The sequence below is a fragment of the Tasmannia lanceolata genome, unplaced genomic scaffold, assembly GCF_043159265.1.
Source record: "Tasmannia lanceolata isolate RefF3 unplaced genomic scaffold, GAP_Taslan_0.1 ptg000054l, whole genome shotgun sequence".
Lineage (NCBI taxonomy): Eukaryota > Viridiplantae > Streptophyta > Magnoliopsida > Canellales > Winteraceae > Tasmannia > Tasmannia lanceolata.
This window is the reverse complement of record NW_027518731.1, coordinates 2,736,521-2,763,181: the sequence shown is the minus strand read 5'-3', so window position 1 is coordinate 2,763,181 and position 26,661 is coordinate 2,736,521. Positions and strand designations below refer to the sequence as shown.

General features: G+C 39.0%; 1 protein-coding gene across 4 annotated transcripts in view; it reads right to left on the bottom strand.

Moving 5' to 3' along the window:
* Positions 1-1,115: 1,115 nt before the first annotated feature.
* Positions 1,116-26,661, bottom strand: part of LOC143864761 (eukaryotic translation initiation factor SUI1 family protein) — a 29,572-nt gene continuing 4,026 nt past the window's right edge. The window contains exons 2-10 of one of the 4 annotated variants that reach the window (XM_077375568.1): positions 24,704-24,756; positions 24,246-24,446; positions 9,144-9,255; positions 7,927-8,117; positions 7,296-7,390; positions 6,810-7,217; positions 4,462-4,570; positions 2,830-3,478; positions 1,116-1,562 (exon numbers count right to left, since the gene is read on the bottom strand). In XM_077375568.1, coding sequence (XP_077231683.1) covers positions 1,438-1,562; positions 2,830-3,478; positions 4,462-4,570; positions 6,810-7,217; positions 7,296-7,390; positions 7,927-8,117; positions 9,144-9,255; positions 24,246-24,380 — 1,824 coding nt within the window. In that variant the 5' untranslated portion in view covers positions 24,381-24,446; positions 24,704-24,756 and the 3' untranslated portion in view covers positions 1,116-1,437. The other 3 variants (XM_077375569.1, XM_077375570.1, XM_077375567.1) reach the window with 3 other exon arrangements.

Below are 26,661 nucleotides of genomic sequence, written 5' to 3'. Positions count from 1 at the left end.
GTGGCACATGTTGTAGGTAGCAAATGCAGAGTGCCATCAAGACCCCAAGTCTTTTTAACACATGAAAATGACATGACATAAGATTTAAATATTTTGGGCTTATATGGCACTCTGCATAGTCTAATATTTTTTTTAAAAGTACGTTACAGCCCACTCCATAGGATGATCTAAACCGTTCATTTGTTAGGCCACAAAGTAAAGAGGGAGTGCCACAACAATTATTTCCATAGGATGATCCTAACCGTCGGGTCAATAGAGGTTTCTAGATTGTGCAGTCCCTCTTTAGATTGGAGGATTAGGATCATCCTATGCAAAGGATTTTAGAGGCACAATCTATTTATGTTGTGTAACACCAAATGAACGGTTTGGATTATCCCATGGAGTGGGTCGTACACTACTTTTCGAAAAATACTCTACTTTTTGAAAAATACTGGACCATACAGGATTACACCATATAAAATCTTTTATATTCACACATTTCAGATGATAGAGACACCCTAAAAAGCATATTCATACCTTCATCATCCAGGCACCCCTACAATGAATATTCACACCTTTAAAATGATACAAACACCCTACAATGTATATCCTCACCTTCCATATGATCCTCACCACAGGATTAACCATTTTGTTATATTGTTTTAACCCTGTTAGTTTGCTTCTCAATGAATGCCCTCATCTCCGTAGTAAGCCTCGAAGTTTTGAGCAATTTCAGAAATACATAAAATCCATGTACCATGTTCGGATACTTGACAGACAAAAGGCATCGTATTCTTATTTATAATCAAACAGTTGAAAAAATTTTAAAAAAAAATTGGAAAAAAAATTCTTTTCCAGAAAATTCCTACAATATAAAAAAACACCCTACAATGTATAGTTTCATAGGATGATGATCCTAACATTGGATTCTCTATCGTGCAGTCCCTGTACAGATGAGGGTTCGTATCATCCTATAAAAATCATCCACGGTATACAAACTGTTTACGTTGGGGCCCAACAAATGGACGGTTTGGAACATCCTCTGAAGTGGGCCCCACTGCAATTTTCAAAATGCACAGGATTTCACGCGCACTCACCATATAAAATCTCTTTAATTAAACTCCATTTTAGAAGACTTTTCCTACTGATAACTATTCTTCCCCGGTAAAGGCAGCATACTTACTGATCTTAAAACTGTTACGCAAATAGTTTTAACAAGAGTTAAATAGTTCTTCAAACTGCCTCACAAAAACAAAAGATGGCACTTTAAATCAATGTTCGTCTCTCAGCTACACTAAATACAGGAACACTACATCCACCGCTAGTGTGGAAGGAACTCGCTTTCCACCATTTTAATGGAAAATTTCTCTCCCCAGTTTTCTTCTTATTATTTTCTTTTGCTGAATTATTTTCTTTTGATGAATTAGATGGAACAAGAAAATTACCTTCTTCTCTTTTTTATTTCTTGGTCTTGTCCAGCACTTCAATGTATCTCTTTGGAATGCCATACTGTTCCATGAGGTGTTTTGCCAAGTCCTCAATCACCCCTCCTTGAACCAGCACTTCATTCTGTCCTTTCTTACCTGAAAAAGGAGGAAAAAAAGTAACTTTTAGTTATGGATTTTTAAAATATTGAAGATTTTTCAAGCATTAACTTGAGAATTAAGTTCATCAGAGGAATACATGGTTTGTATATGAAGCTGATTTTTCAAGCATTAATGTTGTTCATCAGAGGAATATATATATTCCTCTGATACGTACCAGGGCATCACACCACCAGCAATCTCGAGGCATCGCAGCTAAAGCTCGGGCTTAGAGAATCACTCAATCTAGGATAAGCAAGTTTCAACAATTTTTCTTTATTCATCATCATCATAAAATTGGCCAAAGGCCTACATTTAAATAGTCTTCATAAGACTTCTAGATCCCCCCCTATTACTTTAGTAGAGTTGTCCCCAAAATTAGAAGCAAAACCCACAAAAATTCATAGGGACTCTCCTAATTGTAGATACTCTAGAATGACTTTTTAAAGCAAAAGAAATTACAAAGATATAACGGAAAACTATCCTAAGACAAACACTAGACTCTAATTAAACAGAAATTCCTAATAGACTTGAACTTCTAGCAAACCAATTAGGAAATAACTCCTTTGGTTTAAATTTTAAACAACTCTTATTATTTAAAAGAGGGATGATAGATGCAAAGGGCGCCCTTGCATAAAGCGCAGGAAAAGGGTCCTTGGTTGGATCCACATCATTAAGTGTAACTGATTTTACTTTCTCAACCGATTTTCAAAACAAACCGAAAATGACGTGGATCCAATCAAGGGCCCTTTTCCGGCTTTTTCTACAAGGGCACCCACCCTTGCCTCTATTATTCCTCTATTGAAAAACAACCTTTTAATATCCTAAGAGTCCTATGCACAAAATAAACAAAAGCCAAGTTGAGGTTTAGGTGGATGGTTGTCATCACATTCACCTTAGATCAATTCTTCATGAGCTAGGTTGAATTAGGGTTTTGAGGGCCTTAACCTATCTAGCTTGATAGATTACGATTTTCCCATCAATTGACTAGCTACATGTTAAAAGATCCTCCACTTTGGGGAAAAAAAGATAAACGGCATTCTATTGTTCCTTGACAAAGTTAGCACAATTTCCATTAGAATTTTTCTTGAAATTACTAGGACATTATGCAAGTAGGTCTAAGAAATTAAAAAAATCAGAGGATATTATATCAAGAAGTGGGGCATACTCTACAATTATGTCATATGTATTCCTAAGACGGGATAATGAAAATTTGTAGTAAAGTGCCAAACAACATGATAACAAAAGAAAATGAAAGATGGTATACCTGGAAGTTCTGCCACCGATGTACTGCATGCAAACTTCTTCTGAAGCTCTGATGCCAATGCCTCTGCATCCATCAAGAACGATTCCAACCCTGAGACTCTCGTCACCTTCTTGTTGCCTTGCCGCCGTTCTGTCATTATCTGAACTGTTTTAAGAGCACCTTTGCGCACACTTGACTCATATCCCCTCGTCACTCTGTGGTGGATTTGCATTCGGCTCAAAAATGTTGCTCCTAGATCCTTCTTATGAATCGTGGTTGGGTAACTTGACCCCTTTTTCACTGTTCCCTTGTAGAGAGCATCACATAGTATTGCATCTAGAACCACAACCGCCTTGTCTGTTGGCTTGACCAAATTCTGATTTTCTACATATCTAAAGACAAGGTCAGTGGCTTCTGATGCGCTGAAAAACTTTCCAATGTCGGCTCCGACCGATATAAATATGGGATTGACATGTGTGCTTGGTTTATAAATCTCAACCACCTCAAGCTGAGACTTTGGTTGGCGGCCTTCATTGGTTGCAGAATCCTTGTTCTGGTCAATAGTCTCGGGTCTCCGCCTCTCTGGTCTGAAGGACTTGTAGTCTGGATGATTGCGGTTTACAGCTAGCAACACAACCTCCTTTTTATGCTTGTCATCCTTCGTTGAGATCTGATCAAATAGTACAATCAACAGGGTAGAAGCAATAAGTATCCAAGAATGAAACGGATGCCAGAGGAAAGCTTTTTTTTTTTTTTTTTTTACGATTTGACCTCCCATCATGCATGGTTTGAAATTTCAGCCGAAAACCGAAATTAATCTCCGAGACCGACACCAAAAGTACCTTGAATCGGTGTCGGTCCAAGATTTCGGCCACAATTCTGAAATTTCGGTAATCGGTCAATTTTAATTTTTAAAATTTTTCCCCAAAATTAGAATTTTAGTTGAAATTTTAGCTGACAAATCGGATTTTTCCAAAAAAAAAAATTACCAAAACCGAAACTGAAATTTCAAGCCTTGCCAGCATGGACAAAGAGGACATAACTATGTCAAGGTCCATATCAAACACCCCATTGAAAAACACAAATTGATCAAGATAAATTTATTTTAAATGAAGTAAAGAACTCCTTTGACCTTTTATTGAGCCAAAGTGCAGTTTCTATTATAAAATCAGCAAAGTTTCACGGTTCTGAGCTCAGAAACCATAAAACCATTTCTGAATCAAGTCTCAGTTTTTTTTAACAACGGTTACTAGTAATCTCTAACAAATTTTTTTTAAATGTTTATCTAGCAAATATAAGCAGATTTGGAAATCCAGCCAGCTAAGGAAAACTAGGTGAGATGAAAGCAGGGTACTCTGCTAATTTTCCAAAAGAACCAAAATATACTTCTCACCAAGTGGGGAGAAGCACAACAAATTTCTCTTCCAATTGATGGTCAAAGTAGTTATCTTAGTCATCATCAGATGAACTTGATAGTTCAACTATTTCCATGTAAATGGCCTCTTATGCAAAGAATATCTGTATCATCCACACAGAATTCCCATAGAATTGACTGCAATTTGGTAATGTTCAACATCATATAAATACATTACCAAGTTCCTTTTCAAGATATTGTATTTTTAAAAGCTGAGAAAAAAGATAAGATATGTGCACCAGTCCTGCAGATGATTTAGATTGCAACCACTTTGCGAGTTTTTTGTGTGATGATTTCTTAACATCCAGAGTGATGCCTGGAGGTCTGCAAGGTAATACATGACCTGACCTACACATGATTTTATAGCAGCATTGGTTAGTAAATCATGTGATGCGGAATAAATCATAATTGGAACTTAATTTGGAACTAATGACAATGAGTGAAATAAAGATTATCTACACAAAATGAGATAAAAATTATCAGAGATCCAATCACAGCTTCTTCTTTTTTTGAAAACAAGCAAGAAAACCATGCTTCACCCAAGAACATGTGTTCATGAAATAAATTCTCCCTGTATCTAGCGCCCTCCCAAAAGCTTATACGTGAACCTTATAAATTTCAATTACCATGTCTCAAAAGCTTAGTATTTGATTGACGGATCTTGGCTATAGCAAAGGTTCCAAATCAATAGGCCCACTTTTATGTGAACCCAAACCCCTAACCCCCTAGCAGTTTTCACACATCTAAAACCCCTAATTCCACTTCCCTGCTCTAAATAGGACCCTTTTTTTAATTATAAACCCAATAAATCAAATTAAAGTTCACAGTTATTCCTAACATAGTTTCCATAGTGGGAAGCGAATGCAAGAACCGATGCAGGAAGTAGAAGCCAGAAGTGAAAGGTGTAACAAGATATTATTCATAGTATTCTTTACAGAGTACTAACATAGCAGCTGCACCAGCCATTAGTAAGGCGACAACTTGCACAATCAGTTCATTCCTACAATTCAACTCTTGTTTCGGGATTAACTCTTTCATCCGCTTTGTAGGACGACTAGGCATCCTAGTCTAAATAAGAATAGTGAAACTTAATAAGACGAGGCATCCCCATCAAACCCAACCCAACAGAACCCAAAGGAGCATCAACCAACACCATGAAACGCCCGGAGAGGAAGATAATGATGCGATTGGTACGTAACTACGTACACAACCCTCGATAACCAAGGTATTCCAAGAGGACTATTGTTTCTGCCAAGGAGGGAGCAGGTCTCACGGAAAAGGGGGGAAAATCAGCAAGCGAGGATAAACATCAAGAAACGATGTAGAGAAAGGAGGAGGGGACTGTTTAAACAGCCTTATCTAGATGTCTAACAGTCCAAGGATTGTGCGAACAACCAAGAAAAGATGAAAATAAGCGGGAGAAGATGTGGGAAAATAGAAAGGGGATAAGAGGAGGTAGAAGTTGAAGGATAAGGATCCAGGTGTTGTTACGAAAGTGGACAACACCGCATATGGGGAAGAGAAGGAGAGACAATGGGAATAAGAGAAAGAGGGAGAAAGTAGAGGAGAAATGAGAGTAAGAGGAAGAAGGAATGGTGGGAGGAAGAAGGGAGAGAAGAAGAATAAGTTGGAGAGAAGAATAATGGAAGAAGAAGAAGAAGTAGAGAGAGGGTAAGAAAGGTGTAAAAAGAAGCAAGGTGGAAGCGGGAAGAAAGGGAGAAAACCCTTACCTTGGGTGTGCGGTTTTCTCCCCTTATGGTTCTCGCTCACGTAAAATCAAGGATGGGGAAGTTGAACGATCACTCCGAAAGCTCCCTCAATTAGGGCCATAAATAGGGTATTTGAAAAGCGGGATAGCTTAAGTGAGTGGAGCTAACAACCAGCCAATAGGAAATAAGCTCACTTGAGGCATTGTGTAATGAGTAATGACCTAAGTGCCCTCACTTAAAAACACAAGGAAGACTAGTAACTTGAGGATAAAATTGTCCAATGATGAGTTGATACATAATAAGTGATGGTAGGCGTAGGGTGGGCCCTAGATGATGTGGACAATCCCTACATCGAGCCTCCAAAACATCCAAATACTAAAACAAGTCATAAAACTCAACTCAACTAAGCCTTTGTCCCAAACTAGTTGAGGTCGGCCAATGAACTAAAACAAAAGTCATAAATGCAAAAATAATAGCTAAGCAAATATAAAGTCCCTAAGAATGCCATAGTCATGGCCGGATCACATCAAATGGGTTTGAATCCCATCTATATGCTTCTCCTCTTACATTGTTATAATTTAAAATTGTAAGTCAAATAAATCCATAGCAAGCACTCTACCTAGTCAAACATTTTATGCTCCCACCAATTCAAACGTAACAGAGTCGTTTATTTCTTTTAGAGTACGATGTAGGTACATAAATTATAATTTTATCAAAGAGTAGAGAAAAAAGATCTGATTTGGCAATTCAGCTGCTATAAACAACAAAAATAGAGCATGCCAAGAAAAAATTCATGTCAACCGACCAAAAGACCAAATTAAAAACCCATTAACTGAGTATAAATGTTGATAGACAATGAGAGCAGGTATATATCCTACCACAATGTGCTTCCCGGCATGGGCAAGTCTTTATCATTAACAGTTGTGTGCAAGGCTTGCAACAGGCATTTGTCTAAAAGGTCATCCATTTCTTCACTAGACAGAGTATGCTGGTCCTTCTCCTCATTTGCCTCTTCAGTAGAAATATTATCGGCTACCTTCAAACCACTCATATCACTAGCTATTGCAGAAATTTCATTCTTTATATCAATGGGTGCTAACACATCATCTTTCTCTGAATCAATAACTTGGTTCACAACTTCTCCGTTATAAAAATCATTATGTAGCTCATTTGAAGAACTTTCGTAGGAATCGGATGTCAGAGAAACTGATGATAAAGCAGGGTCCTCAAGCACAACATCCTCCAAAAATCCCGCATTTGGCACGTAGTGACCTTCTACTGATTCCCTGCAAGATACGCTTTACGTCTTAACACTGGTTAAGATTTTTATGAAACATCCAAGCCACTTTGCCTACTATACTTGCCACAACAAGTCACGGTAATAATGTGTTATCCGCAATGCCTTGCCACGCAACCCGGCTTTTAGTGCTTCAGAACTACTCATCGTAGTAGTCCCAACCTGCCAGAGATCAATATTTGTCAAGAAATGACTAAATATTGAGGAGCATGTAGTTATTGTCAAGCATTTACTACTGTGAAACCTAGGGATGCAACTTGGGTCGGGTTGGACCGGTTGGTCAGGTTGAGGCCAACCTGAAACCGACCCGAGGAACCATTTACTCAGCCCAAACCCGACCTGAGTTCCAACCTGATGAGGTTCAACCTGACCCAACCTGAGGAACCCTTTTTTCCAACCCAAACCCACACCGACCCAACCTGAGTTTTTAAGCTTAATAAAAAAATGATAAAAAATGTCGGGTTTCACTCGGGTTGGGTTGCCCAAGCCCTCAACCAGAACCCGACCAGAAAACTTGACCCAGGTTAGCAAAACTCAACCCGAACCCGAACCCAACTTTTTTTCGGGAGTTGCACAAAAACCAGTAAAACTTGTAATGGCACACAGAATGCAGAACGAAAACAAACTTCTCCTAAAATAGTTTCAGGTGCGAAATGAAATTCATAGCCTTTTAAGTGGCTGTTTAAAACAAAGCTTACCGCAATTGGTGCTGGATTGCCAGGGACTTTTACAGCCCAAAGTTGTCCTGCTGAAAATGATGAAAGACCTTCAGGTGGTATACTTATACCAGGGAACATCAAATCTGCGCCTCCAATGACAAAGCGAGATACCTCACCCCCCTTGAGAAGAAAAGCAGGCAAGAGTTCGGGAACCGTCCAGAGTGCATAGACTGCCAAGGTCAACAAAATATCAGCCTAACCACTCCAAAATAAAAATATCATTTCACTATATAGTTGAGAATCGACTTTTAGTGTCGCAGAGTACTCCATCCATGCAGTGTATGCACACATCAACTCAACTCAACTAAGCCTTTGTCCCAGTGCATGCACACATGCGGCAAATAAATCGGCCACATATTGATGTTTCGGGCAGTGATTCATATGCATGCTGTGAGTTTCTAGGAGATTGTAAATCTCATACCTTTATGAAATTATATCCAAGAAAACAGTCAACAGGAACCATAAACCATGGCACGAATAACCCACCAACTCATTTGAACACATAAATAATAAGAAACATATAAAGAAGATGGACAGAGGAACAGCTCAAGTACTTGAAAGCATGGTTTTAAATTTCGAAATTTGCCGAAATTTCAGATTTCGGCCTTTACCAAATTTCGGCCCGAAATTTTGAGAAAAATGTGATTTTTTTTATTTTATTTTTAATACACTTTTTTAATTTAGTACCAAATTTCGACCGGAATTTCGGTCGAAATTTCGGAAATTTCAAGTACCGAAACCGGTACCGAAATTTTAAACCATGGTTTAAAGTAAGGCATGGACCACAGTAGCAGTATAATCTTTTCAATGGCCAAACAAATGTAAATCAGAGTTGTTGCAATTGAATAACAAAACTTTGAAGCCATATTAAAAATAAACTACCGTTGGATGCTTTCTAAGTAAATGAAATAAAATATATAAAACTATGCAAAACGAGCATGACGAATTTGAACACAGTATGCATGAAGCAAGAGAAAAAGAAAGGCCAACATAAGCATAATTTGGTGGACCAATAAAAAGGTAAATCCGTATTCTACAGCCAAAATAATATATATAGGAGGATAAAAACAACAAAGAGACAATAATGTACAAAAAGAATTAGAGACAATTAAGAAAACTTGTACACAATACACCATAAGTATAGGAAGAAACTTATACACAATGGAGAATAAGTATAGTAAGTAGGCATTAAGGACCTGTTGGGAATATTTCAGTGCCTCGGCCATCAATATCAAAAATCATCGGAAAGCCTCCTTCCACACCATATACATGTGCTCGATTTGAGAATTTAGCAATTGTTATCTCCACCTAGAATAAGAGGTCACAACACAGTTCAATAAATACAAATCAATGAACCAATAACATAAACACAGACAATTCTATAGGTTTTTTTTTGTTGTTGTTGAAATGGTAGACAATCCTTCAGATATTGAGATAAATCAGAAAAGGCAACATTAGCAATCAGATCCACAATAATATGTGAAAACAGATCATGACCATGCATTTGAAAAGTTTGACTGATAGACATTGCCAAAATATATTGCTCATCAAGCATCAAAGAATTTAGAAATGGCATGCCTATCATGCTATAGCCTAATTACAAACCATCTGCACAACTATTTAAACTGGTGATAAGAGGAACTATATGAAACAAAAAACCAAGGAGAAAAATAACAAAAAACTAGAGTGACCACCTTTTTTGCCTAAATATTTGACTTGCATCTAAACAAATGGAGGATAATACTACAACCGAAGGCCAATGACATGAACTTGAAAAACTGGCACACAGTGAGGGCGAGGTTTCTGAGCTCTAGCTCAGCCTGAGCTAGAGCACTACAAATACACCATCTTCAAGTTGTTTGACTAATCCAATCCATTCACTCTATAGGACCTCACATAGATAGGGTGTTCCTAACAAACCATCTCCATACCATAATCCTAACCATTCGATCTATAACCCTAACCATTCTAACCATCCATTTTAAACCTCGACAAATCATAACCATAACCTATAATCCTAAGCATAACCAGAAATCATAACCTATAGAATGAATGGGTTGGATGAGTGAAACAACTATGGGAGAAAAGGTTTCTGAACTCTAGCTCAGGCTGAGCTCGAGCTCAGAAACCTTTTCATAAAATCTTACAGCAACAGCATAGTGATGAGCACATTTTTTTTTTTTGAATGGTCGAGGACATTATTTTTTTTAATAGCTGAAAAAATATTAAAAAATGCAGTATCACACATAAGACCGGATGAAGGAGGTCCTACAAATAATACAAACAACACCCAATAAAAGGAAGAGAACCCCATAGGCCAAGGTTTACCCCCCGACTCCAGCTAGGCTGGGAGCCTGGTATTCCCAAAGCTAAACCATCAAAGTTCAACTTAAAGGACCCAATAATTCGAACTACCCACCAAATTCAAACAACACATGCGGATGTACCATATCCACCTCAAGTCAGCCTTGGAAACCAACACAAAGTTCTTACGTGAAGTGGCCCATAAAATATCAAAGCCGAATATCGCGAGCAACCCACTCCTTGGAACACCCTGGTGTTTCTCTCCTTCCAAGGAGACCAAAGTCAGCCACCAGAGACAGGTTCCACAAAATTCTCCCTCCCCCAGAACCCAAGAAGGAAGACTAGGACTAAATAACACTACCAATCGGGCTGGGGAATACCCATAGGAGCCCAAAGAGGTCAAGGACAAACATCCAAACCAAAGAAGCAAATACAAAGTGGAAAATGAGATGATTCACCAATTCAGCATCTGCGATGCACTTCAAATAAAGGTTGGTGATGATCCACTGACGATGGATAAGGTGATCCACAATAATGGTCTTATATAAGCGCACTCCAACATAAAACCAAGACCTCGGCACCAAGATACACCAACGTTTGGAAGAATACATCAATGATCCACGGCAAGAAGAGATTCAAGGATAAATGGAGTTAAAGGAAGAGACTCCCAGGGGAAAACAAATCCACCACAGTCGAATGAATAAATGACGCCTCCGAATTGCTGAAAAGCTATCATCCTCCGCCACTTCCCAATGAAAGGAGATAGCCCAGGTCACAAGACCTCCTAATAAAAAAGTGGTGAGCACATTATATGATTATTTTATTTTTCACGAATGAAAACCAATGTGTAGCAGTGGGTGTCATGTAAAATCAAGGGAAAGTTGGAATGGGCATTGACTAGAGTAACTATGAAACTATTAACTAAGCACCTCAGAAACGTATTCACTCAAAGGCTCATAGTTCTTTTATCCTACGAAAGCAAAGCTGTTCTACTATGTTTTCTGAGACAAAAAATCCAAAACCTGGCATTGATAAATTTGTTATCCAATCCACAGCATACTTCAGCAACTTTATTAGTGGAAACAAAGACTAGGGAAATCAATTACTCACATCCCTCTTTCTCCGTCAATTTTTACTATACGTGATCACTACTCCGATCTTACAATGATCCATTTCTCTAGATCAGTCAAGCAATGAAAACAAAGTAAATAAAATAGCATGTGCATTCTTTCACCTCTCATCTTCAAGTTCACCAGTTGTTTGTTTTTTCGTCCCAAATCAACTATCCCCAAAAGGAGTGCATCATAGGAAATCAATTGAGCAATTACCACGTCAAGTTTGTACATTTCAGTATTGCAACTGCATTAGAATTACTTGGCATTAGTTATTCATCATAAGCTTCTACAACAACACCCACTACAGTGACGACCACTATGGCAAACCATATGGCATGCACATGCAGGATATGTTTGAATACAGTTGTGTAACGGATAGAATTATCAAAATATGACCAAAGTGTACAGAAGAGAGAGACAAACTGGAATACCAAATATAATTATTCAAAAAAAAAAGATCATTGCCAAATATAGAACGACAAAAATTGTAACAAAAGCTTAAGCCAAAGGTGTAAGAGTATCATGGAGACTGTCACATATATAAGATCCGCTAAAGAGCTTGCCACCTTATGACAGCGTAGCTAGTATAATGAGCGAAAAAACAGAAAACATAGGATCTCCTAAAAAACATCTGCCTATCCACGGTTAGACTTAATTGCACCTATACCTTCTAATATAGGAGATTCCCCTCAACAACCACAGACATGCAGAAGGATAAAGCAAAACTTTCAGACAAAACCTAAAAGCTTCCACAGAATGAAAGTAGTATCAAGAACAGAATGGGTAAGCATATTGGCAGACATCTCTCTATGGTCAAAATTGAGCTCACAGTTAAACAGTACACAACCAAGAATAAACAAGTGGAACCAATAATTCACAGCCCTGGTTGCACCAAGAAGGCCCCAATAAGGCCCTTCCAATCAGAGAAAAGACTTCCTGAGGATAAATCTTTAAGATGACATGGAAGGAAAATCAAGTCGCATCTACCAAAACAGCATCAAATTGTGTAAAATGTACATACGAAACTTTCAATGACACAAGCAAAAACCAAAAAGTTTCATTTTAGAAAACCAATAAACCCTGATGAAGTGGAGGCCAAACCTCCTTGAGTTTATGGAAGACCCCATGTCCTCCCATGGGCCTTTTGGAACAAGCAGAAGCGTAAAAAGTTCGGTGTTCCGAACCTCAGATTTGCAATTCCTCTGAGAAGGAAGAAGAGCAAGAGCTAAAGCGATGGAGGAACAAGCGTGCGCCGTGGCAGCACCTGTAAGGTTACAGTCTCTTTCTGTTTGCTCTGACGCACGGAAGGGAGGGAATCCTCATTGCCCCTTCTAAATGGTTACAGGACTAGGGCCCTACTGGCGATGTCTGCTGTCTCGCTAGAAAAGCTCGAAGGGAACAATCCTGAATAGAAAGGCAACTGCCTGTAGAGCCGCAAGTGCTTGAATTGCGATCACTTTTATGCGAGAAAGGGAAGTCATCCATGCCATAGTCACAAATACTTGCCTCAAGAATTTCTCGTGGTGCAAGTCTCGGGAGATTTTAAAGTTTTTGTTGCTTTCAGGTTTATATGAGGGAAAAAACTGGAAAAAAAATTTAAAAAATAAAAATCTACGAAAAAAAATAGAAAATTTTAAAAATATTATGCAATTATTGTGATATTTTTGTGATATTTTCAAGTTAAACCATTACGAGTTTATATAAGGAAAAAAGATTGAAAATAAAATACATAAAATAAAAATCTAAAAAAAATTAAAAAATATCATCTAATCATTGAGATATTTTTGTGATGTTTTTACGTTAACATATAAAAACGAAAACATCACAATATTTTAAAAACCCCGAGATGATTTTAGGTTTTTTTTCCGTTTTATCAAAATGTCACGATATAATCAAGAAATTTTGAAAAAAACAGAGATGTTTGTGACCATTCCACATATCCTACATACATAACTCGACCCTCGTAGAACAAATTTTGTGTGCTATCCACTCCTCGAAGCCCACGTACCCATGAACACAGTCAGACCATATTGAGCTAAATTTGCAAGTAAAATCCGACCATAATGAGCTAAGTTTGCAAGTAAAAATCCCTGATTTGGAGCACGGAGGCTGGTGTTTCGAGAGCTGCTCTGGTAGAAGTTGCTTCGCATCTTAATTTCGACTCGGATCCAGAGGATGATAGCATCTTGTCGGTAGAAAAGAGAAACATCGGGAGAAGATCCCAAGGGGGTCGTGGCTTGTCTGTGGAAGTAATAAAGAAGGTTGGTGATCAGGCTAACCAGGTCGTTCCTAGCTTTTGCGTGCGTTGCGGAGCTTTGGTCTTAGTGATCGAGGGGTGCGTCGGTTTTTGGGCTAACCAGAAAATAGGGAAGCCAGATGTGGTTATCAGAGTGGATAGTCTTGGTAATTCTGAGCTAGAGACATTTAGTATGCTTTCCTTTATTAACGTGCCCATAGAAGCGAAGATCTGTTTGCCTCGTCCATCTGATAGTGTGGAGTTGCAGGGTTTCGAGAAAGGGTCCAAGGAAAAATATCCAAGTTATTCTAGTCCGACGAAGCTCTGTCAGGGGGAAACCTTTCCATTTCCTCAAGTTTTGGCAAAGGAAGTAAATTCTCATCTATTTGGTGAGGGGATGAGATTCATGAGGGCTCCCTTGGAGATATCTGAAGATCCTCCTGGTGAACCTGTAGGAGTCAACTTTATTGAGGAAGTTGATGTTATTGTCAGTCATATTCTGGAGGTTAGTAAGGATCTGGGTGTGGTTTATGCCGGACCTGAGGAAGATTTTATTTCTGAAATTCAATCAGCTGAGATGAGAGATTCAGTGAATAAGGAGTCTTTGCGCAAGGGGGCCGGAGAGTCTTCAAGAAGGAAAGATAGAGAATTACAGAAGTTAAGGATGGATTTAAACTATGCTAGAGAAGTGGCATTGGATGGGGAGTCTGTTGATCAGAAGAGAAGAAAACCTAGTGGTAGGAGGGGGGAGCGGTCAGCAAAATCTGGTGTGTTATGAAGATTCTTTCATGGAATGTCAATGGCCTGAATCATCAGAATAAGCGAATTCACATTAAGGAGTTGGTTCGAAAGCTAAAACCGGATCTTATTTGCTTGCAGGAAACAAAATTTGAGGTTGTAAATAGAAGTGTTGTGCGAGGGTTGGGAGTGCAAGCGGACTGGGACTTTTTGTTTGTGGGATCATCTGGAGCTTCGGGTGGGATTTTAGTAACATGGAATGAAAATGTCTGGAGAAAACAGGATGTATGGAGGGGTAGGTTCTCTCTGTCGGTGGTCTTAAAAAAGGAGGAGGGCGATTCGATGTGGTTGTTTTCAGGGGTTTATGGGCCGGTCCTTAGAGCTGAAAAAAGTCTGTTCTGGGAGGAATTGGAGAAGTTTAGGGTGTTTTGGTCCATTCCTTAGTGTATTCGGGGGGATTTCAATGAGGTTACAGAAGTGGGAGAAAGACTGGGTTGTGGGAGATCTACCATAAACATAAAAGCGTTTGCTGATTTCATTGCAAAATTTGAGCTACTTGATATTCCTCTGGCGCGAACTTCTTTTACATGGTCTAGGGGCCCTAGCAGAAGTCGGCTGGATAGATTCCTTGTCAGTGCTGAGTGGATGGTTCTGATCCCTGAGAGTTTTTCTAGAGCTCTGGTGCATTCGGTCTCGGATCATTGCCCTCTTCTTCTTGATCCGCGTTTAGAGTCTTGGGGACCTCCTCCCTTTAGATTCGAAATGGCTTGGCTTAAATATCCAAACATGGAGGATCAATTGGGAAATTGGTGGTCTTCGTGTAGTGTGGAGGGTCCTACAGATGTGGTGATTGGGAAAAAAACCTAGATTTGTTAAGAATCAATTAAAAGCTTGGTCTAAGGAACAAAATCATCTGGATCAAGGTAGGAAGTTGTGGTTAGAAAGCCGACTAAAAGAACTGTTAGCTCTGGAGGAATGTGGTTTAAAATCAGAGGTAGAATGGGAAGAGTTGGGAAAAGCCAAGCAGGAACATAAAGGGTTGTTGTTGCGGGAAGAGATTTCTTGGAGACAAAAATCAAGGGTGAAATAGCTGAAGGAGGGAGATAAGAATACGGCTTACTTTCATGCGATGGCTAGTGCTAGAAGAAGGTCGAATAGGATCGAGTCTATCTCAGTGAATGGAATTATGTTGAATTCTAAGGAAGAGGTTTCCTCGGCTATTGTTGATTTTTATGCTAAGTTATATGCTTCAGAAGGAAGTTTGCGTCCTATTCCTGAGGGAGTGGAGTTCAATAGCTTAAATCTGGAAGCCAGCGCGAAGTTGGAACAACCTTTTGAGCCAAAGACAAAGCTCCTGGTCCGGATGGTTTCTGCTTAGCTTTCTTCCAAGCTTGTTGGCCGGCTGTTAAAAGTGATATCCTTCGTTTCTTCAAGGAGTTCTTTGACGATATGGGTCTTGATAGGAGCACAGGGGCTACCTTTATAACTTTAATTCCCAAGGTTAAAGGGGCCTCCAGGGTGTCTGATTTTCGTCCAATCAGCCTGGTTGGATGCTTGTACAAGATGTTGGCCAAGGTGTTAGCTGACAGGATTAAAGTTCTGCTTCCTTTTGTAATTTCAGATAGTCAGAGTGCTTTTGTTAGTAAAAGGCAAATTCTGGATTGTTCTCTAATTGCGAATGAAATCATTGAATCATATTCAAGAAGTGGATCCGGGGGCGTGTTATGTAAGCTAGACATGGAGAAAGCCTATGATAGAGTCGACTGGGATTGTCTGGATTATCTTCTGAGGAGGATGGGTTTCGGAACTCGATGGAGAGGTTGGATGAGGCAATGCATTTCCTCGGCATGGTTTTCTGTCCTGGTTAATGGGTCGCCAAAAGGTTTCTTCAAGTCTTCCAGGGGGCTAAGGCAAGGGGATCCTCTCTCTCCCTTTCTTTTTCTAATTATTGCGGAAACCCTCAATCGATTGATAGTAAAAGGAAGCAGTAGGGGGCTGTTGGAGGGCTTTATCATTGGTCGTAACAGAGTCGAAGTGTTGCTCTTGCAATTTGCTGATGACACCATTTTGTTTTGTGCTTCTAACGGGGTGAAGATTTTAAATTTGAAGGCTTCGCTAAGATGCTATGAGCTGATTACTGGTCAACGATCAAATTTCCAGAAATCCAGTTTGTTTGTTATCAATATTCCTTTATCAGAAGCTCTCGATTTTGCAAATGTGATGGGTTGCAAGTTGGAGACTCTACCTTCATCTTATCTTGGGCAACCTTTGGGGGTTGGAAAGCCGAGAAAAGAGCTCTGGACACCTATTGCAGAAAGAATATAAAGAAGGTTGGAAACCTGGAAAAGAAACCTTGTGTCGAAGGGTGGAAGATTGGTGTTAGTCAAGGTGGTTTTGGCTAACATACCTGTATACTATCTGTCCTTATTTAGCTGTCCGGTGAGTGTAATTTTGAGAATTGAAAAGATTCAAAGAAGATTTTTGTGAGGTGGGTCAAATAATAAAGGAGGAATCCCTTTAGTAAAGTGGGATAAGGTTTGTGTTCCTATAAAGAATGGAGGGCTGGGGATCCGGCGATTGAAAGAGTTCAATCGTGCTCTTTTAGGCAAATGGTTATGGCGTTTTGGTGTGGAACAATCTTCGTTATGTGTAAAAGTTATTGGGAGTAAGTATGGTTTCTTACAGGGTAACTGGTGTTCGGATGACAAGTATGGTAAGAAAGGATGGACCATTTGGCGTAATATTTTGAGGTTCAAGCAAAGTTTTGAGGCGGGGATTCGGTTTAAAGTATACATAGGAGATCGTATCAAATTTTGGTTGGACTCATGGTGTTGCGCCAAACCTTTGGCGGTGCTTTTCCCTGTGTTGTTCTCGGTGGCCTTGGACAAAGAAGTGAAGGTATCTGATTGCTTCGAGAGAATTCAAAATAGGGTGGTTTGGAACCCGTGTTTCAGAAGAAATTTCTTTGAGCGAGAATTACCGGTTATCTCTCAGTTGCTTCAACTCATTGAGGGGTGCTATATAAAAAGAAGTGGGGTGGACAAACGGATCTGGATATGGGATTCATTTGGCTTCTTTTCCGTGAAATCCTTTTATTATCAATTGATGCCTGCTTTTGGATCCCTTATTTCTGCTGCTGTTTGGAAGTTTCTGGGGCCCCCATCGGTCTGTTTTTTCAGTTGGGCAGTGTGTAACGGGAGGATTCAGACCAATGATTTTCTAAGAAAAAGGGGTATGTGCCTGGTGGACCATTGCTCGCTCTGTCTGGAGAATGGGGAATCAATTAACCACCTCTTTATTCATTGCAAGGTAACAAGGGAGATCTGGGGCTTCATTCTGGACAGGTTTGGCATTTTTTGGGTTTTCCCAAGGTCTATAGAAGATTTATTTTCGAGTTGGGATTTTGTGCCCTAGAAGAAGAAAGGTAAGGTGCTCTGGAGGATATGTTTAATAGCCTTGTGGAGGGTCATTTGGAAGGAAAGAAACTCGAGAGTTTTCGAAGGAGCGGCAAAGTCATCGTATTGGTTATATAATAAAATCATAGCGTTAGTTATTTTTTTGGTGAAAAGCAACCCTCTGTTCACTTTCGTATCAGCATTCGATCTTTGGGAGGGGTGGCGCATTGTGTGCTCTAAAGGTTTGAGGAGAGAGAAGAGAAGTCAGAAATGGGAAGCCCCCCCTGAAGGTTTTCTTAAACTAAATTTTGATAGGTCCTGTCTGGGTAATCCGGGTCCAGCTGGGATTGGAGGTCTTTGTAGGGACTCCCGAGGGGGAGTATCGTGGGCTTTTGCAGGTCCAATTGGAATGATTGATTCTTCTGAAGCGGAAGTAAGGCCTGCATATCAGGGGATTAAGCGACTAAGTGATGATTCTTATGATAGGGTAATTGTGGAAGGAGACTCTTCAAATGTAGTCGGTTGGTTAACGGGGAGAGTGGTCCCTCCGTGGAGATTTTTGAGTTACTTTGAGGAAATTTCTGATCTCATTGCAGTCATCTATTGTTTGTAAGCATGTTAGACGCGAAACAAATGGGGAGGCGAATTCCCTCCCTAGATCTGGTGTTCTAAAAGAGGGGCTGTAGTAGTTCGATTTCCTTCCCCCGTGAGAAGTGTGTGATGTCTTCGTGTCTTTTTTCCTTTGTGTTTTTGTTGTTATTTATGTATTCTCTCTATGTATCTTTGGTGGACCACCTCGGCTCCCCTTTTTAATATATTACCATTTCAAAAAAAAAAATCCCTGATTTGTTCAACACCCACAACCTGGGCACTGACTCGTGTAAGCAAGTGCATCTACTAGTTGATTATTACATCAGTGCCTTGTGCTTCAAAACAAAAGCGAACATGTTTGCAACTAATGTTATGTTGCAAGTAATGTATCACAATTAGTAATGTATCACAATTAGCATCATGATCAACAAATAAAACAAACTTGACACTAAATCAAATAGTACTGCCAACAAGTGCACGTCCTGTAAGGTCATAGAACTCCAAATCATATGTGAAATTCCACTATCGTTAGCTTACCTACCAAATAAAAAGAAGAAAATACTGCCACCCTGTATCATTCACTTCTCACTAGAATACACCCCTAGTCTCCCCTCATTGCTCAACAGTCAAGACTGCTTGTCCAACATGTGAATCATCACAATCAACGTCAAACAACTAATCAAAGTTTGGTGCTGCCAAAACAGGTACCTCGGACAGGTTTCTCTTGACTATTCAAAAACTAGATAATGCTTTAAGTAACTACTCAAATCTGCGATTCTTTAAGAAATCGAAAATAGAGCGCTTATCGAACTGATATTTAGTGAAACGATGTTTCTCCACAACAGCCCCTTGTGGTAAAGTCTAGAGACTTAGAGGAAAGAAAAAGGAAGGTACAACTTGTCAAGTGGACTTAGAAAGCTTAAAACTATGTTGATTGAGGAATAAACTTTGGGGATAAATGGCATGCTTGGATGAGAGAGTAAATATCAAATCCATCCTTTTATATCCTTATAAACAGTAGCCCAAATGGTTATTCTCAGAGCTCGAGATGTCTTTGTCAAGGAGACTACTTATCACCTTTCCTCTTTACTATGGGGGGTGAAGCTTTGAGTAGAATCATTTGTAGGCAAGGACCTTATCGAAGGAGCTCACATTAGACTATTAGAGAATTGGGAAGCATAACTCATCTTCAATTCATCGATGACATGCTCATCTTTTGTAAAGCAATTTGGGAACAGGTCAGTATTATCAAAATTATTCTAAAATGGTTTGGGGTTGAATCAAGAGCTCAGTAATTGGTAATAGAATTGAGGAGGGTAAAGTTGCTGAATTTCCTAGTATCAAGGGCTGCAAAACTGAGAAGTTCTCGATCTTATGCCTCGGCCTTCTGTTGGGATTTGGTATTCCTTGTAAATCTTGATGGGCCTCGGTCATTCAAATAATGGAAAAAATGGCAAGATAGATCTCTTTAATCTATTTTTTTCTAAAGGCTACAACAAACTTACAATTATCATATGTATTGAGTTTTATCTATCCAAATATTAAGTTTTTCATACGGAAATAAAACATTGTTATTTACTTAACCTCCCGAAATTCCTAATGTATAACAATGTTAACATGTAAAAGAATTAAAATTAGCCAAATTCACGAATCTTTTTTTGACGCTAGCCGAATCCGACACTCGATACCCATATTGGATTCTGACACCCGTATCTGTACCCATGCAGCATAGTAGAAAATCAATATCCAAGACTATCTGAACAAAGGGAATTTTAGACTTGTCAACAGACGCTCCTTGTGCCAAGCCAAGAAGGAATCTGCGAATCATTTCCTGGTCTTTGGTAAGTACAGCAAATGGATTTGACATAATATTATCAGGAGGTTAGGAGTTAACTAGGTCTTTCCTGAGTGAATTATGAAGCTATTTTTCAATTAAAATCTTCAAGGTTTGGGTCTTCTAGGCAAGGTCCTTTGGATGTCAGCTCCTTTTGCCGCCATTCGATCATTATGGAACGAGCAAAACAGCAGAATATTAGAGCAAAGCTTCAACTAAAAACGGTGCGAAGCTGAAAATTAAAATACAGATTATCGATGGGTTAGGGCCATCCTATGGAGATGATATATGGGGTATATGCTATTTACGTTGTGACCCAACAAATGAACAGCTTAGATCATCCTTTGAAGTGGGCCCCACTCTACTTCCGTAAAATACGGGACTTCACCTGCACTCACCATATAAAATCTCTCTCTCTCTCTCTCTCTCTCTCTCTCTGTGTGTGTGTGTGTGTAAAGCACCCCGCGCGATGCGCGCGTACTGCATAGTCACATGATCACAGCATAACAAAGCGTCTAAAATGGTAATACAGTAACAAAACTAAGACAATTTAATAAAGCCTCTAAAATGGCAATACAAAACTAAGAAAATGAGTGGGATTGGAAATATCCCTCTAAATCTTGGGAAGAAGAAAAATTTCCCAAGTTTTCCATTATAAATGCTTTTCTTGCAATCCAAACAAGCCGGAAAAGTTTGAAAAAGGAAAAAAAGTTCTTGAACAATTTCTTGGAAAGCTATTTCGTGGCTGGCTTTTGCTTGTGAGAACAGCCACCTCAGATGAATTGAATAAATAAGAAAAAATTTGCCAAAAGGTCAACCTGTGTGGTTGTTCTCACATGCACAAGCTAGCCGTGAAATTGCGTGACAAATCCCTTTTTACACAGAAAAAAATATAACTTAACCACCCCTATTTACAGCTTTAGTATTTTAGAGCAATTATAAATTTCAAAAGGAATTTTTTCCATCAGAATTATTTATCTTGCAGTCCAAACAGGGCTGCAAAAGTTTGGGAAAGAAAAACATTCTTAAAATTGGAGTGTACAGCCCACACCATAAGACGAGCAAAACCGTCCATTTGATAGGCCACAATGTAAATAAGTTGTGCCCTGAAAATCATTTCCATAGGAGGATCCTAGCCGTCTGATCTTTACACGTTTGATTATATGTAGTTTCTCTATAGATTGGAGGGCTAGGATCCTCCTATGGAAATGATTTTTTGGGCACAACCTATTTACATTGTGGCCATCAAATGGACGGTTTGGACATCCTATGGTGTGAGCTGTAGAATCCATTTTGAAAAATAGGGGTGCATAATGTAGGATCAGGGGGTGAATTTATCACCGCCCAATGCAAAAAAAACTTATATGAAGTGGGCCCACAGAGCAGTAACGTGGGAGATATGCAGGAGAGAGAGAGAGAGAGAGAGAGAGAGAGAGAGAGAGGACATTGGGTTTCCTGACAACAGCAGCAAATGCTGACTTTCAAATTAGATTTTATATTACATGGAGACATTGTTATTTTGTCGTTTAGAGGGGATAGGTGGAATCATTTTGTAGAGAAAATAACTGCATTCATGGTATTTTCACTCGAAAATCCTCCGTGTCAGTGTAACAGAATTTCCACAACCAGAAGTGGGGCCCACGTTATGGAATTTTATTTGTAAAGCTGGAGAAGTCCGTCCCAAAATAGGTGAAATTACAGGTGTCGACATAACAGATTGTGAATCTCTTTTTAAAGACGTAGAGGGAATGAGTGAGAGGGACGGAGAAAAACGCACGATAAGCGGGAAACGTCATCATAGAAGTGGGGCCCATATTATGGAATTTTATTTTGAAAGCTGGAGAAGTCCATCCCGGTCAAATTACAAGTGTCGACATAACAGATTTTTCAAAAAAATAAAAAAAATTCCGAATTTCCGTATCCTTATTATATATATAGACATATTTTATATATATAGGGTATTCTAGAGGGCTGCTCAGAGTGAGCGATACCTCATAAACCTTTTCCCGATATATATATATATATATATATAAGCTACGCTCGAGTGCCCAATCACATACGGGCCCACTTTGTTAGGATGATCCAAAGCATTCGTTTGAAAGGCCCTATCATAGATAGGGTGTGTACCAAAAATCAGCTCCATAGGATCATCCTGACTCATCTATTTGTGGAGGGCAAAATGGACAGACCACAAATCTGCCCATTTTTGCCCTCCACTTTTGGAGGGGTTAGGATGATTCAATGGAGCTGACTTTTGCTACACACCCTATCTATGATAGGGCCTTGCAAATGAATGCTTCGGATCACCACAAAAAATGTGGGACCCATGTGATTGGGGCACTCGAGCGTACCATAAGCTTGGTACGCTCGAGCGTACAATCCTCTCTCTCTCTCTCTCTCTCTCTCTCTCTCTCTCTCTCTATATATATATATATATATATATATATATATATATATAGAGAGAGAGAGAGAGAATGGTTTCTACACACTAGTGTAGATAAGTTATCTACACACTAGCTTAAAATACAGTGGGGGCCCACATTGTTTGGGTGATCCAAAGCATTCATTTGATGGGCCCTCACATAGATAGGGTGTGCCCAAAAAATCAGCTGCATAGGATCATCCTAACCCTTGAACCGTGGAAGCAAAAAATGGGCAGATTTGTGAAGGTTTATACATGTCCATTTTACCTCCACAAATCGTAGGGTTGGGATGATCCTATGGAGCTGATTTTTTGTGGACACCCTATCTATGTGAGGGCCAATCAAATGAATGGTTTGCATCACCCAAACAGTATGCCTTCCACTGTATTTTAAGCTAGTGTGTAGATAACTTATCTACACTTGTGTGTAGAAACTGTTCTCTCTCATATATATATATATATATATATATAAAGGATTGTACGCTCGAGCGAGCGTACCAAGCTTATGGTACGCTTGAGTGCCCAATCACATGTGTCGCACAATTTTTGTGGTGATCCAAAGCATTCATTTGCAAAGGCCCTATCATAGATAGGGTGTGTACCAAAAATCAGCTCCATTGAATCATCCTAACCTCTTCAAAAGTGGAGGGCAAAAATGGGCTGATTTGTGGGCAAACAGTGTCTGTCCATTTTGACCTCCACAGATGGATGGGTTAGGATGATCCTATGGAGTTGATTTTTGGTACACACCCCATCTATGTAAGGGCCTTTCAAATGAATGCTTTGGATCATCCTAACAAAGTGGGCCCACATGTGAATGGGCACTCGAGCGTACCATAAGCTTGGTACACTCGAGCGTACAATCCTTTTCCTTATATATATATATATATATATATATATATATATGGACACACACACACATGCACATGCATATATGTCAAGAGAGCGAAGGAAAACGCTTGTTGTCTTACACCTCTCATGAATCATCACATGCGCCTCACAATAACACCATTAAGTTGCTCACTAGAGATGCTCTCCCATGACAGGTTGTTTTCAAATATTTGGAAATCGAACACTTGCTCTCCCTGAAAAAGGTTGGAAGGTTGAACTGCCTCATATACTCTCCTTGCACAAGGTCTTGGTGCTTTTACTTTTGCGGAAGATAACAATCAAAAAATTATATTGGTAACATAAAGTAGCACACAGCCCAGGGTCAAGATGAACCCGAGACAATATATAAAATAACATTAGTAAAACTACAGTAACAAAAACAACTACAAATGGGGAAACAAATCTTCGATGTAAAGTCGCCTCCTCTTGCCAAGGTATTTGCCACATTCAGGGTCCCAAGAAGGACGTAGCACTTTGGATATTGATTCTTGCATGATATGCGTGATTTTTCGTTTGGCTCATCTTTGTTATAGCTTACTAGTTAACTTTATGTTTCTGCTTATAGTTTATAATTTACGTAGTTGTTGTGTTTGCATTTAACTATCGGAAAACAATAACAGAGTGTACAAAAAATCCAATCACATGTGTAAATATTATCACTATCTAAATCTCAAGCATACCATTAAAAAAAATCTCAAGCATCTAGCACCCAATAAGCACAAATCAACCAATACTATCATGAACTTGGTGCAATCGAATAAACAACTTTTACCTTTGGAGGTAGTATCAAATCAATATCAGCATCTGAGGCATGTGGAAACCTTTCCTTTATGGTTCGCTTAAGCTTTTTCCTATCAGCCCCGGACAAGCGCTGCAATGACTTCGCCTCAACTGCCTTCTTGAACATTATGCACAGCTAGTATTGATGATGATCCAAAGCACCAAGTCCAAAAAAATCACTAAACAAACAATACTGCATCACATAAATAAAATAAATAAGACACCAAAATATTTGCATTTTCATATGTGTGTGTGTGTAATTATTATGTGAATAGGTTATTTGACTGACTATCCTTTCATGTCCATGAATACATAGTCAAGTGTATATGCCATGGTTACCTTCACTGTACTAAAATCGTATCCAAAGTTTTAAATGTTTGATGTAAATAACAGTCTCTGAGTCATATCAATGCTTTTAAAGGCGGGAGGCATAAGGCGAGGCATTTTTACCCGATCTGTGAGGAGTAAAAGCCGAGGCATCAGGCGTTTACCTCACAAATTTCCTGGTTTTCAAATAAAAATTAAGGAAATAAAGAATATAGCAAAAAATTACAAAAAAAAATCTTGAAAAATATATCCCCCATTTCTAAAAACAATATAATCATCCAACCATCACATTAATACACTAACAAAATAAAGTACATGAATATATTTTCCAAAATTCTCTCTCTCTCTCTCTCTCTCTCTCTCTCTCTCTCTCTCTCTCTCTCTCTCTCTCTCTCTCCTTGATTTCCTTTGCATATCTCTATGCAAAATACTTCTTATCACTCATATTTATATATAAAAGATCAAATGCATTCCAACAACCACCGAATCTTTGAGAAGGATGGCTATGGGCCTATGGATGGATATATAAAGGAAAAACGCCAAAATTGGATTTCAACTCATCACAATAAGAGTGTACCATGAAAAAAATTTCTATGATCACCAGCTTCATTTTGATGATAGAAATGCACTAAAAGTGATAGATTTTGATTCTATTGAACAGTTGCAGAGTAATCACAAAAACAAGGTGATTCGGATTGTAGGCCCAATAAGAGACATATTTGCCCATTAGGACTCTAAGGAATTTATTTACATGTTATTTAGTTTCCAGGATTTTTATTTCTATAATTTAGTTGTTAGGATTTTATTTTTCATGGAATTTTATTTCCATTGCCTATATATAGGTCTCATGTATTAAAAATTAGGAGTTTTTGATGAAATAGAATACAGATTCTCCCCTCTAAGTTCCTGTTTCTTCTTACTCTTTCCCTTTCTTCTCCTATAATTTCTACTCTTCTACTACTCCTTTTCCCCTCTTTCAATTCTATTCTTCCTCTTCTTCTGCCCATTCTCCTCTTTCCCTCATTTCTCTTCCCATAGCCTGCATCCCAAGGTTTAGAGGAAAAAAGTTTTTAAAACACCAATAGTCACTTAAACCTCTCAAACGACCATGGTTGATGTTAAAATGGTTTTAACAGTTAATTTGAGAAGATAAAATGCCTCACAGGAAAAATTGGGAAAGAGAGCCACAATGAAATTAATGCCTCACAGGAATATACTTGTGAGGGGTACCCCTCACTAGTATAGAGCCATTTTTTAATGTTTCGAGATATTTTCGGCAAGCCTCGCCTTGAGGGGTGCCTTGAGGTGTATGGCTCAAACACTTTAAACATAAATATACATACATTTTATTTGACTGACAAACCTTGTGTCACTCTGAGGCATGAATGCATTGTCATGCATATATGATCTGAATATCTTCTATATATAAATATTGTATATGGGACTGTCCATATCAGCGGTGAACAGTAAACCCCCATTCCTCTTTAATATAATATATATATATATGTCTCTCTCTCTCTCTCTCTCTCTCTCTCTCTCTCTCTCTCTCTCTCTCTCTCTCTCTCTATATATATATAGTATCGCATAGGGTGAGCAGCCCTCTATAAAACACCATCTACATGTAGCTTCACTCATCCAACCTATTCAGCCTATAGAACCCACATAGATTAGGTGTCCCTAACAAACCACAACCCATAACCCATAACCCTAACCCTAACCCAAATAGTTAGTAGCCATCCATTCCAAAACCTCCACTAATCATAACCATAACCATAACCCTAACCCTAACCATTATCCTACCTATAACCTACAGAACTAATGGGGTGGATGACTCAACCAACTATGGCACATAGGGTATTTAGACGACTGCTCACCCTGCATGATAACCCAGAAACCTTTTCCAAGGAATGCTAAACTGAAGTGCGCCCTTGCAAAAACCTGGCGACAAGCGCGCCCGATTGGATCCATGTCACCCAGCCACATTTATAATTGCAGTGCACCCCATTGGATCTACGTCACCCAAACACATTTATAACGGCACTCAAAATGAAAAATAAAGGTTTCTTTTTGCAATTAGGTGC